At 42.6% G+C, this 13,602-nt stretch overlaps 1 protein-coding gene across 5 annotated transcripts in view; it reads right to left on the reverse strand.

Moving 5' to 3' along the window:
• The window catches only part of SLC38A6 (solute carrier family 38 member 6), a 76,322-nt gene that overhangs the window by 19,449 nt on the left and 43,271 nt on the right, over positions 1-13,602 (reverse strand). For all 5 annotated transcript variants that reach the window (XM_063290448.1, XM_063290447.1, XM_063290446.1 and 2 more), the window contains 2 exons: positions 3,662-3,744; positions 3,114-3,172 (listed from right to left, as the gene is read on the reverse strand). In XM_063290448.1, the coding sequence (XP_063146518.1) occupies positions 3,114-3,172; positions 3,662-3,744 (142 nt within the window). The remainder of the gene's footprint in view (positions 1-3,113; positions 3,173-3,661; positions 3,745-13,602) is intronic.

Consider the following 13,602-nt stretch of genomic DNA (forward strand, 5'->3'; position numbering starts at 1 on the left):
TCCAACTGAATAGAAGGTTATTCTCTGCACCAAGGGTAATTCTGGAAGCACCAGCGTAAGGATCAGCGACCTTTCTGGATTAAGGGAGCATCTGTAATTTCGACAGCATGTAGTGGGTTTTTATTTTATTTTCTATCCTGCCTTTATTATTTTTAAAAATAAGGTAGCAACCATAGCTAATACTCCTTCCTCCTCCTATTTTTCATGGAGTGGCTACCATGAGAATAAAATGGCCATTAAGAAAAGGAGGACAGTGATCAGAAGAAAGGAAGACAGTGTTGAGTGTAATTTTTTTACATCTGAATGTTCTTCTAACTAAAATTATCCCCTATAAGATAGTCCATTATAAACTTTCTGTTTTCTCCACCTTCCCCACCTCCCAATACACACACAGTGAACTTTTTTTTACTAGCTGGCCTTTCTGCTAGACATTTTGCCAATAAAATTGCTTGTATTTATTCAGAGTTGGACACCTGATGGACAGAAACTCATGAGATGATAGCAGTGATACCTTGTGAGATCACATGAAATTCTTTTGAACCTGTGAACTCTGAGGAAGTGGACAGGATTCTGTGTGGAATGAGATCCAACAGCTGTAGGCTACACGCCTACTCCTGGGTTGTAAGAGTTACCAGACAGGGAACAAGGGATTAGATACAGGAGGTAGTGAGCTCTTCCTTAAGGGAGAGCACCTTCTCCCTTAAGGTGTGTCGCAGACCTTGAAAGAGGCAACGATGCACCAACTCCTCAAGAGGCCATCTCTCAACCTGGCCAATGTGCACAATTGTTGTCCCATCTCTAAAGTCCCTCGTTTTTGGAAGCTTGCTGAGAAGGTGGTCAGATGCAGCCACAAAGATACTGGATTAAGGAAATCGCTGGATTTTTTTCCTATATGGATTTCTGTTCTGCTCTGGAATGCATGCTACCAACTGGTTGTTGTGGAGAAGGAAAAGCTGAGCACCTGGGCCCTCCCATGCGCAGTCTCCCAGGCCTCAGCACTCTCCCATTCTTTCTAACATCTAGATCAGGGCTTCCCAAACAGTAAGGTGGACCTCCCTTGGGGAGGTGCAGACAGAGTCCAGGGGAGGTGGGAAGAACCTTTTAGTTACATTGTTACAATAAGTGCACCTTTCCCAAAGTTTCACTGTATTGTTTTCATTGTTCATTTGTGTTCATTTTGGTGTTTGGATTTTTAGGGGAGGTGTGTACATTAAGATTACAGTAAAGGGAGGGATGATGGCAAAAAGTTTAGAAACCCCTGATCTAGGTGAAACAAGGAAAAATCATCTGTCATTTTGAGTAAGGTATCATCAGTATGTTGATGACACTATATTCTTTTATCTTCACCCTGGGCTGAGCAGAACTGATAGCTGGCACCTGAAGGCTGTGAGGGACTGGATAGGTTGGAACAAGCTCAAAATGAATCCCCACAATACAGAGCTGCTGTTCATTCAGAAGCCTTCTGATTCCACTATAGTTCCAATTTTAGTTTTGGACAGGCTGGAACTCCTAAAGGACCAAATGCACAATCTGGGAGTCCTCCTGAACTTATAGCTCCTGTTAGAGCAGCAAACAGAGGTTGCAGCCAGGAGGACTTTTGGCCAGCTTTAGCTGGTTTGCTAACTGTAGTATTTCCTGAATAAAAAGGTTATGACTACAGTCACTCATGCCCTTATCGTCTTCTGATTAGACTACTGCAATTTGTTCTAAATGGGGATGTCCTTGAAGATGACTCAGAAGCTATAGCTGACACAGAACATGGCCACTTGTCTGCTGAGCAAGGCAAACAGGTACAGCACAATAACGCTGATACTGAGGTTGCCAGTATGCTTTTAGGATCAGTTCAAGGTGCTGGATATCGCCTACAAAGTCCTTTATATCTTGGGTCCTTATAACTTTACATACCACCTGTTCTAGGTGGAAGCTGCCTGCCATTACATACAAGCTGAGAGGATATGCCACAGGAGCCACTCCTTTGGGAAGTAAACCTGAACTGAGATCCTTCTGATCTACAGGGCTGCTTCCGCTCTTCCTTTGCAGCCTATTTATTATTTAGTGTGGCTTTTTTCCACATAAGTTCAGCAATGAGGAGGAACAATCTGAATTAGATTCTCTGAACTATATTATCTTACCTTTGCAGACAGGTAAGTTTTTTTTAGGCCGTCTGTATATCTGATAATTTGCTCCTTGTGACATTTGGACTGCCCATCAACCGACAGATTTAGAGCACTCTTCATTAGTAAGATCACGACTAAAGATGAAACAAATTTACGCACAGCAGAAGTATGGCCACAAAATTCTATACATGCCCCCAAGATATAGATCAGATAGCTGTTGCCAGCATGTGCATGTGCTAGAAGTCTTAAAACATCACAGCAGTTGCTTGAAACACATTTGTGGCCTCTGTACGTACAGATGCTGGTTCTGAAGACAATTCATGTCTAAACCCATCCTGAAATGTATCCACTTCTACATATTCTCTACTGTTGCAGAAACCACAGTGGAAGCAAATCTAAACCAAATGCACTCCCTTACTCTGTTTTCCATATATCACAAAAGCAGCAATGAGTCTAAACTTCAGCACTGAATGACCTACTTGACACAGCGACAGAAAGTATTTCTTTCAGTCTGAAAGAATAAGACCTTTGATACATTAATATGTATGCTAACTTTCTCAAAAGAGTTTTGCTGCTTCTTGTGCTTTGTATTATTAAACTAACACGTAAATTCAATTTACTTGGAATAGATGACATTTTCTTCTGCACGAGTTGCAGTAAATGGTGGTTGGAAGCAAAGACGAAAAGTTCCATCCCACGCAGACTAGTATTTTTCATTGCCCTGTCAGCGAAAACAAATATACTGTGCTGCATTTTACAGTCCAAAAAATTAACAATGGTGATTTTTTTCCGTATTCCTGATTTTTTTAAGCCAAAAAAACTCACCTACGTACAAGCAAACACATACACTGCACATAAAAGACAGGAGAAGGAACACATTGGTTTTAAAGACAAATTTTTTAAAGACAGGCATCTGTTTCGAAGGAATTCTGAAATCCATCAAAAGAAAAAGAAAACATAAGCTATGATCTGGATTTATTTATTTTTTTTACTTACCACAAGAGCGAAGTACACCATAAAGAAAAATGATAAACTACTTGTGTAGCCAAGAAAGCCTGTAAAATAACAGTAAAAATAAGAGACAATTTATAAGGAAAGTGATCCTGATGTAAGGTTAAAAGAGTTTCACATTGGAGGTATGTTTTTCATTATAGGGCTTGGTGTCTGGGGCTTAAGACTCCATCCAACAACATTCCGACTTGCCTGTCACAGCCCATTTATGTAGTTTTGCAGCACTGAATTAGAACTGGTCTACCCATAATGGCGCATGATAAGTAAATGCAGCTCTTTAATGTTCTTCTGTAAATGTTTTATTTTAGTAGAGCAGACAAAATACTGGGCAATCTAACTAATAGGTTAACTAGGCAAGTCTGGAAGACAGACTAAGTTGCAGATAAATCTACCCTGCTCAATCTTTCCTTGATTTCTTTAAACTCTCGTTAAGGGCTTCCCTGACATCCCTCAATCAAACTGCTATCAAAAAAGAAAATACCGCTGCCAACAGTAAATTATACAACAGGAATATCCTCTTTAAAATTACTTACCAATTTTAGGAAGAAGTGCTAGAGGGAAGACAATGCAAACTGAGGTAATCAGCAGCAGTAACCTTCCATCAAGATACCAGGAACTATTGGAAGAGATAATGCAGACAGTTTCAATATGTCTGGGAGACTTCAGCTACATACTGAACCCTCACATGCGTTAACAACAGGGGAAAAAGAACTTTAAAAATTATTTTTAGAAGTCAAGATTTTTAAAACAGATAAAAATGATCATCCATATTAAGACAATGTATTTATCAGGCTAGCCTATGTTTTGCAAAGCAGTATGAAGCATTTGCATTTTCAAGAACTTCTCACCAAACAAAATAATAAAAAAAAAGGGGGAGAAATATGTGCATATGTTATTGACTGACAGACAGCAGAGAATTCTTGCTACCAATCTTCAATAATGTGGACCCTGAGAAAGCTATACAAGAGGTTAAAGCAGCATGGCCTGGATTTAGATTTACAGAAGGACTGAGTAGAATCTCTCACCACTGAAATACACAACATTAAAACAGGAAGAGGGCAATTGAAACATTCCCATTGCAGTAATACTCAAAATTCACTCATGCTTTTACTCACAATTTACAGATACACCCCAGCTAAAGAGTTATCTGGATGATGCATTACCACCATCCTTCTTATCTCTATAGGCAACAAAATGAGAAATAGATTATGACATTACACTTCCTTTCTGTTCTCTTAATGGAACATATAATTTAATGTCTAATCTAGAATTGCCTCTATGGTGCCCATGGGATTCCCATTCCCTGGATGCCCATCAGTCTCTCTTTTCCACCTTAAAAAGATTATTTTAGTAAAAAGCAAATAAATAAGAAACTAGGATGCTACAAACTAGCATTTAAAGCATTTAAAGGAGACTTCCCTATTCACAAAATGGTAGCCCAGTTGGGCAAGTCATAAAAAATGGAAGAGACAGGTTAGCTATTCAGGGTGCTCCTTACTATCCAAATGGTGCTTTGGGCCCCATTAAAGCACCATTTGGATAGTAAGGAGCACCCTGAATAGCTAACCTGTCTCTTCCATTTTTTATGACTTGCCCAACTGGGCTACCATTTTGTGAATAGGGAAGTCTCCTATGGCAGCCATTTTGTGAGTGGACCCACAACATGCTTCCAAAATTCAAAATATGCTCTTAGCACAGAAATGTTGCTTAACCAATCCAAATTAAAAGCCCACATTGTCATGTTCACTGATTCAATGTAGTTTATACATCGTGACGTTTCACATGCCATGGTGCTGACGGGCGTTTCTGTTTCGGAGGGAGCTGCTGTGAGACCTCTCTATGTGAAATCAGTACAATGGAATGTGTTTGGGTTATTTTCTCTGCTCAAGGACTTTTCCCGCAGACCATCAGAAACCATTAGGAGCACCTGGGATTGTGGACTTGAGAAGAGTCTACGGGGGGAGGGATTTCATTTGCACCGAGGGTTTTTAGTTTGAATTTGGCACGCTTTCATCATTCTCAGCTTTCCTTGTTATCCTGCATACTATTCTTTAATAAATCAGATATCTTTGAATTCCTACTCATGAGTCTGATGGTGTTTTAGAATAGGCAACCATTACATAAAGCTGAGAATCCCCAAAGTTGTACCATTAGCTCCTACCAAGATCAGTTTCTTGTGAGGGAAAATAGTTAACGATGGCTGAGTCAAAATCCACGACCGAGGGACTCGAGGAGATGGCTAGCTTGATGCCCGAGTCGACGGTCAAGGGCGGAGAACTGAATCTCACCACAGAACCTTCAGAATCCCGAGACCTGTCAAGGGATGAATTGAATTCCAATTCTGATTCAGAGGAATCTGACAACGGGGAAGAGCCAAAGCAACCGGCACCCAGCGAATTGCTCACAGAGTTGATCACCTTGGATGAAGTGGGGGAACCCCAACCAGGGACGTCAGGGACGTCCTGGAAGTATTGGTTCCCACTAACCCCAGACAAAGAATCTACTACGGTGTCAACTGAGAGGAAACCGGGCACGCGAAGGAGAGGGGACTCTCAAACCCCTGAGAGACTAAGAGTGGTGGAAGCCAAAATAGAATCGATGGAGTACATGTTGAAAAACCTGTCTTTGTCACTGGAGGGGCAGGGGAGACGTGGAGGAGATCCCAGCTTCCTGCAACCATCCCCCATCCTCCCATCCAGACTGCCGGTGGAGCGGGGCCGGAGATGGCTCCAGGATGAATCTCCACCCCGCAGAGCCCGGCCATCAGTATCCCCACGCTGTAAAGGGAAAGCTACTGTAACCTGGGGCCAAACCACTCAAGCACCTGCTGGTTCCACTCCAACCGGAGGTGGAGTGAGAGACTTTTCTGTCAAATTTGATGGGGATCCAACAAAGTTATCTTTCTTTTTAACTAATGCTAAAAGTTATATGAGACAGTTTGGGGCATGCTTCCCTTCCGAAGAGGCTAAAATAACTGCCATTGCCACCAAGTTGAAGGGTCGAGCAGCTGACTGGTATGTTCAATTAAGTGATGGTGACTCCCCCGCACTTGATTATTTTGATGATTTCATGTGGGCGTTAAAGCTGCATTTTGAAGATCCTCTGGCCAAGGCAAGAGCTAAGAAGGCGCTGAAGGATCTTACCCAGGGCCAAATGTCAGGAGCTGATTACGCCCTAAGGTTTAAAGCTCTGGCTGGGAAAATCACTGACTGGTCTGAGTCAACTCTAATAGAGCATTTTAAAGAGGGACTCAACCGGGACGTCCTGCGTTGGGCGTTGTGTAGAGATGACCCCGAGTCATTGTACGACTGGATCTGTCTGGCAGGCAAGGCTGAGCACACTAGCATACCTTCATGCAAACTAGAAAACCTGAAAAACCACCCGCCACCATGAGAGGACCCCGAAGTGCTGCAACTGCTGCCCAGCCAGGCTATAGAGCCTGGGAAGGAGAGAGAGATCAGCACTATGCGAGGGGTCAGTGTCTCCGATGCGGAAAGGAGGGCCATCGAGCAGCTGATTGCCCAAAAGCCAAGGCTGGAGATCGAGCAGGCAAGCCGCCGGCCAAATCGCCCCCCCCCCCTTGCGGCGGATGACAGCAGCCAAGGGTGCAGCTGATGCTGAGCAAGTAGTCCACTTCCCAGGAGAGGCTGAAGATGACTCCAAGGAGCCGGCGGGAAACCCCAGCCACCTGCCATGAAGAGCACCTGCGGGCAGGTGGAGGAGGATGGGTGCGAGGATGCTATGGTGAGTGCTGACTGTCCCACTTTAGCAGTAAAAGTGAAATTGGGCTCCCGCACAAAAACTACAGAGGTCTGGGCTTTGGTTGACTCTGGGTGTTCCAGGTGTTTAACTCACCCTGGTCTGGTTGCTGCTTTGGACCTGCCTAGCTTTCCCCTCCAGCAGCCTTTGATCTTCACACAGTTGGATGGTTCAACGGCTGGGTGGGGGGGCGGCAACCCATTTCACTGGAACTGTCGCAATGCAAAGCCACCGTGAGACTTTAAAATTCGTTGTAGCACCTGTTGGCAATCCCTTGGTAATCCTGGGGATCCCATGGTTGACCTATCGAAGCCCCTATATAAACTGGGAGCACAGAACTGTGACTTTTAAAGATGGATTTTACCAAGCTCCTACAGCAGAGATAGTTGCACGTGCGGGGGTTGGAAGGGCAGCAATCGCCACGCTGCGCCCTGATTTGCCACATTTAGAAGGCTTGCCTGCTCAATACCAAGAATTTGCAGACGTATTTGGGGAGATGGAAGCAGATCAGTTACCCCCCCACCGGAAAACTGACTGTGCAATAGAGTTGGTCCCCAATGCTCAATTGCCCAAGCCAAAAATTTATCCAATGACTCAGAAGGAGCTCGAGGCATTACAGGACTTCATTGACAAAAATCTGTCAAGGGGGATTATTGAACCTGCAAATTCCCCAGTTGGGGCTCCTGTGTTGTTCCAGGAAAAGAAAGATGGCACGCTTTGACTCTGTACGGACTATCGAGGGTTAAATTCCGTCTCAATTTTCAACAAGTACCCTCTGCCCCTCATGAGGGACATGTTAACTCATTTGTCAAAGGGCAAGATTTTCTCCAAGCTCGATCTTCGCGAAGCCTACTTCCGCATTCGCATAAAAGCTGGGGATGAGTGGAAAACTGCTTTTAATTGCCCACTAGGATCGTTTCAGTACAAAGTCCTCCCTTTTGGGTTGGCAGGGGCGCCCGGAGTCTTCATGCAATTGATTAATGAAGTATTACATGATCATTTGTTTAAAGGGGTCCTGGTTTATTTAGATGATGTTCTCATTTACACTGAAACTGAGGAGGAACACGAACGCCTCCTCAGACAGGTGTTACGCAAACTTAGAGATGCCAAACTCTATGCCAAACTTTCCAAATGTGAGTTTCACAAAACCCAACTTGACTATCTGGGCTATTGAGTGTCTGACCGGGGTATAGAAATGGACCCTGCAAAAATTCAGGCAATTCTAAGTTGGGAACGTCCCCGCACCCAGAGGCAATTGCAAAGTTTTCTAGGTTTCAGTAATTTCTATCGGCAATTTATCCAGGGGTTCGCTGAGATTGCTCTGCCCCTCACTGATTTACTCCATACCAAGGGCTTGGGGGAGACACGCAAAGTAAAAAGCCCTGGGGCAGTGCTGAATTGGATGCCTGAATGCCAGGCAATATTTGAGAAATTAAAAACCCTTTTCACTGCTGAGCCTATTCTACAGCACCCTGATCCTGAGCGCCCCTTTGTGGTCCAAGTTGATGCTTCTGACTCCTCTATTGGGGCTATTTTGTTACAAAGGGATTCAGAAAATCGCTTAAAACCCTGTGCTTATCTATCCAGGAAATTTTCTGAAACAGAACACAGTTGGCATGTTTGGGAAAAGGAGGCTTTTGCTGTAAAAGCCGCTTTGGAGGCCTGGCACCATCTCCTGGAAGGCGCTAAATGCCGTTTCGAGGTTTAGACCGATCACAGGAATTTGGAAGCCCTCCGCACCCCACGATGTCTCAGCCCTAAACAGATTCGCTGGGCTCAGTTTTTCAGTCGCTTTAACTTCCAGTTAAAATTTATTCCGGGAAAGAAAAACTTTCTGGCCGATGCTTTGTCACATTTACCTCAGGACCTTGACCAGGTGGCAGATGTGGTTGGGACTGTTCTCACTGAACCACAACTGGGCTTGGTTGCTGTCACTTGGAGCCAGACCCGTGCGCGGGCACCCCCACCCCCAGAACAGTCTGAGAAGCAGAAAGTGCAAGTTCCTTGTCAGTTACAGAAGGACTTTCTCCAAGCACTGAAATCTGACACTTGGTTGCTAGCTAATAGAGACAATGTTTCTTTTGAAAACGGTCTTGTGTGGGTGGACCACCACCTTTATGTGCCTGAAACTTTAAGAGCTGATGTTTTGCAGCGTTCCCATGATGATAAACTTGCTGGACACTTTGGTTCTGTCAAAACCTTGCATTTGGTTCGCCGTCAATTTTGGTGGCCAACCTTAAGACGTGATGTAAAAGACTATGTTGCTTCCTCTCCTGTTTGTGCCATGTCAAAATGAAAAGGGGGGAAACCACAGGGGCTACTACAGCCAGTGACCATTACCCACATTTGATTGAAAGCAAGATCTCCTGGACTAAAAGGTATTTTACATACACAATGGAGTAGGCATAAAATGTCCCCTGCCTGAAGTACTGTATTGGGAAGAGTATTATTAAAATAGACCTCCAAATTTCCTAGAAAATAATATATGGCATATCTCCTACCACCTTGAAATCACAGATTTTCTTCCCTTACTTGATTTGGCATGCAATTATGTCGTTTTCATTTCTAAGCATTTCTTTTACTTTAAAAATCCATTGCAAAGAGGTATATGTGAAAGTTCTGCTCTATCATAGACTTATTTAAGGAAATTTAAAGCTCTTGGGAACAAGAATCTCTTTTTAAAACGTTATTTAGGCAATTGGGAATTCTGCCCTATCAGCACTTAGTCTTTGGCTGATGTTGACAAAAACAAGAAAGATGCTTCTTGCTTATACAGCAATTTAAAAATATTTGTTATGGAAAGAACAGTATAAGCAGAGAAGGTAGCAGCTCCCAAGGTTAGAACTATGTTCTCAAACAAACTAAAAATTGGCCATAAATAAAAAAGATCCCCTCTAAAAAGTTTATTGATATGAAGGTTTAATATATATTTACTTTGGTCAAATACTGTATATTAGTTCCTATATGGTTGAAGATTGGGCCTTTAATATTTTCTAAACTGTTTTGGTGGTGGTTCTTCTTTACAAGGATTTCAATGACATGTCTCCAAAATGTTTTTTTTTTTTTGGCATTTCAGGCCAACTGCTATAGAAGACTCCCCAATAAAGACTTTATTCTTCAGTGTATAACTTTTGGCACAGCCAAATGTCTTTAGCAGACCTGCAACATGCTCTTGAGGATGTCAGATGGGCTAATATTTAGGCTTCAGTTCTTATTCTTATTCTATATAAATCTATATGTATGCCTTCTGCCAGAATTCCCAAATACTTTTGAGCCAATGGAACTTCAATAGCATGTTATGAGTACTCACTGTTTTGAGTTGCCATGGTGAGAAAAATGCAAGATTCCCTCTCCCCAATAATGCTTCCAGTTCCCCTACTCTCCTTAAAGTTAAGACTACCAAGAATACTGTTTTCCACTGCAAAGTTGACCTTGAACTAGTATTTCACTTCTCTGTCTGTGTCCCCCCTCAATATTTTAGCCATAATCCCTTGCAAATTGCTACACCTGATGTCATGGCTCTTTGGGTGTACTGGACTCTGTCCTAGGATGAACTGGACATGAATTCAAACACTTTTTACAGTTTGTTTAGCTCCTCTCTAAAGTAATTTCCTCTGCCAGTATTGTAATGGGCTTCTCAAAGCCTGGGGTGGGGGGGATGGCAGTTTGCAAAATATTACAACCACATAACAACTACATATTCTTCCTTTATCAGGAAAATGAATAACTAGCTCCCCTGTGCATCAACATCTTGTTAGTAAGAGGATCAAAAAAATCACCTTAATCAACATGGGGATAAGTTGGGCACTAAAGTAAACATATGCAGTTGCAAAGATTTCTGTAACCTAATCAGCTTTCCCTTTCAATAAATCTACTTAAAGAAGACTCTGAGAATCTTGCTAGTAAGTGGCTGCTAAGGGCTTGACAATCACCTCTGAAAAATCAGGATCTGTCCATAAAACAAAGGACCTCATAGTAAGCAAGCTCATTGCTGCTACCTTCATTGCCAGATCTTTGGTCTTCTGCAGAGGTCTAAGCATCACCTAAGTTCAGCATCTGAATAGGTCCACAAGAGAATCTCTCAGCACCTCCAGTCTGGAGGTCACTTGCTCATCATCAATGATTGGGAAATCTCACTTACTCCTTAAAACTATTGGAAGATATAGTTTATTGTCCAGAATGAAGAACCAAGGTTTAGTGGTACCTTCCTCTATTCCTTAATATGTTATCAAAGAATTGTAACAATGGGACTCTTGACTCAGAGGAAACTACTACAGATAATAGGCTGAGCATTGTTCTGATAGTAGCTATTGTTGTGTCTATCTGCTCCAACTTGAGCACCCTTGCTGCCTTGCCCAAAATAATGTGGTATTGTTTGAGCTGAACACCTGTACTGGTGTATTTTCCTCTTGAAACTCTCATGGTGCTCCTAAACCTTTCCCATGAACCCCAGAGCCATGGAGTCCTTTCTGGTCATTTAACAAGTAGAGTACAACAAGGCTAATGTTGTTCCTCTGCTTCTATAAACCACTGCTTGAGCTGTACTGTCATTAGAATTTGTCCCCCTTCTCTGCTTCCATAGTTTTATCCTATAGTTTTGGGTTTTTCTCCCCCTCTTCATCCCTGGAGTACAATTGTTAAGAGAAGATGCTGGAATTTCTCACTGAAATGCAGTCGGAATTTATGTATTACCTTACAAATAGGTAGTCCCTTTCTTTCTTAATAGTGTTGTGTTTTTTTTGCTTTTTCTCTTATCACACTCTTCTTAACAATTTGTCTGTTAAGAATTGGTTGAGTAAATCCAGCATTTCCTTCTACATCTGGCCTCTACTTATGAAATAGCTCCCTTCCTCCACTCACCTTTTCTCTTATAGTAGAGAACAGTTGGCTCTTTAAATAACAAACCAGCCTGATGTGCCCAAAGGGAGTCACCAGAGAGCCAATAGAGGAAATTTATATCATTCAGTAGAGACAGTAAAAAACCCAGAAAGGAAACAAAAAGACTAGAACACACCCCCTCCAGCAGCCTACACCCAGAGAAGCAGGGATTAACACCAGACAAACAATCAAGCAGAAAACAATACCCTAATCAAGGAACTACCAAGGAGAAAACCACACACCCCAACACTGGCAGGGCAAGCCACTGTATATAAACAGGGAGCAAACCTCACACTCACTAGCACTGATGTTACCTAGTCAGGTAATGAAACATCTGCAAGGAAACAACCAAGTTCAGACAGCATTGAGAACTCCACAGTTCAACCCTGAGCTACAGATATTCTCTTCTATTGGTATAAAAGAACCTGTTGTAGCCTTTCTGGTACCTTTCTGGTTACTGGAATATGACGCTGCTTGATGCTACCTCGGTCTCTCCTGGGGTAGGGGTGGGTTACTGCAAAGGCTATGTAAAGCAGATGCCATTCAACTGCCAGCTTTGAGCTTCCCTTTTGATCAACGCAAGCCCTCATCCTGCTCCTTTGCTGCTGTTCTCTGCTGCCCTAATGGGAAGTGGGGCTATGTTGTGCTGGAATGGCATGTCCATGATTCTTGGAGGACTACCTACCTGATTCTTGGAACCACCTGCTCATCCCTTGCAGGCTTGCTTATTTATATATTTGATTAAGTGTCTGATTGACTGATTGATGTATATGGCCGCCCATCTTGTGGCATACAACTCTGGGTAGCTAACAACAGTAATAAAAACCCAAGCAATAAAAACATAGAGGCTTCCACTCTATCTGTGAAGTGCTGGTGACATTTGATTGCATCTACTAGGGAGGTGCTGGAGTTTGCACCAGCTAGTTTCCCCATTCTTGGAAGGCTTCTTGTTGTGATTCTGTTGGCTATGTGGCAAGGGGAAGAGATAATTCCTTCCTTGTGGTAGACTGTGTACCCACTCACTGTTTTATTTCTTCTTTCAGGGTTTTGTGGGGGGGGGAAGAGGGGGTTAAGAAGGTTAACACTGGGTCCTGGATTCTCTTTCCAGGGAAACAGGAAGGAATTCTTTCATGGCCTTGCCTTCTCACAAACAGGAAACCACCCATATAGTATTGGCTCCATCAGTCCAGTGGTGGAGAATGAAAATACTTCCACTGCTGTTACCTTTTCATAAAAAAACAACCTACTAAAATATTTTTAATTGACTTATAGTTCATATTTTTATGATAAAAGTTCAGATTCACTGAAACTTTAAGTCTGGAAAAGCAACCAAATGATAGCCTTAAGCCATTTAATTGTACAAGCAGGAACAAAGACAGCTTATTTGAAACAAGAACAAGCTATTTCAATGTTGGAACATTTTTCTCAGCAAACTAAGCCATTCTATATGTGCATTTATATGTGTGTGCCTCTGTGTGTGTGTATGTGCATGTTTGGTTTTGAGTTAGTACTAAAGATATAGTGAACACAGCTGCACAGCCAAACTGGAGGAATTATAAAACAAATTGTAATGACTGTATTACTCAATATACTATTAAATTCAATTCATACGTGATTTTAGTAGAAATCTCTTTAATGGAGAGTAGTACACAGAACAGTGAAAAAGTTGCGAATGAAAGTTCCCACATTTTCCCCAAGTTAAATGACCCAATGAGTACAAGCCCCCCTCTTCGTGCCAGTCAGCTCCGCTCCATGCAGATGTCTCCAACAGCTCAGTAGCTTGACCTGGGATACCAGGGATAGTCCAAACAAGATATTTTCACACTCCTGGCATGTT

The sequence above is a fragment of the Candoia aspera genome, chromosome 1, assembly GCF_035149785.1.
Source record: "Candoia aspera isolate rCanAsp1 chromosome 1, rCanAsp1.hap2, whole genome shotgun sequence".
In the NCBI taxonomy this organism is placed as follows: Eukaryota; Metazoa; Chordata; class Lepidosauria; order Squamata; family Boidae; genus Candoia; species Candoia aspera.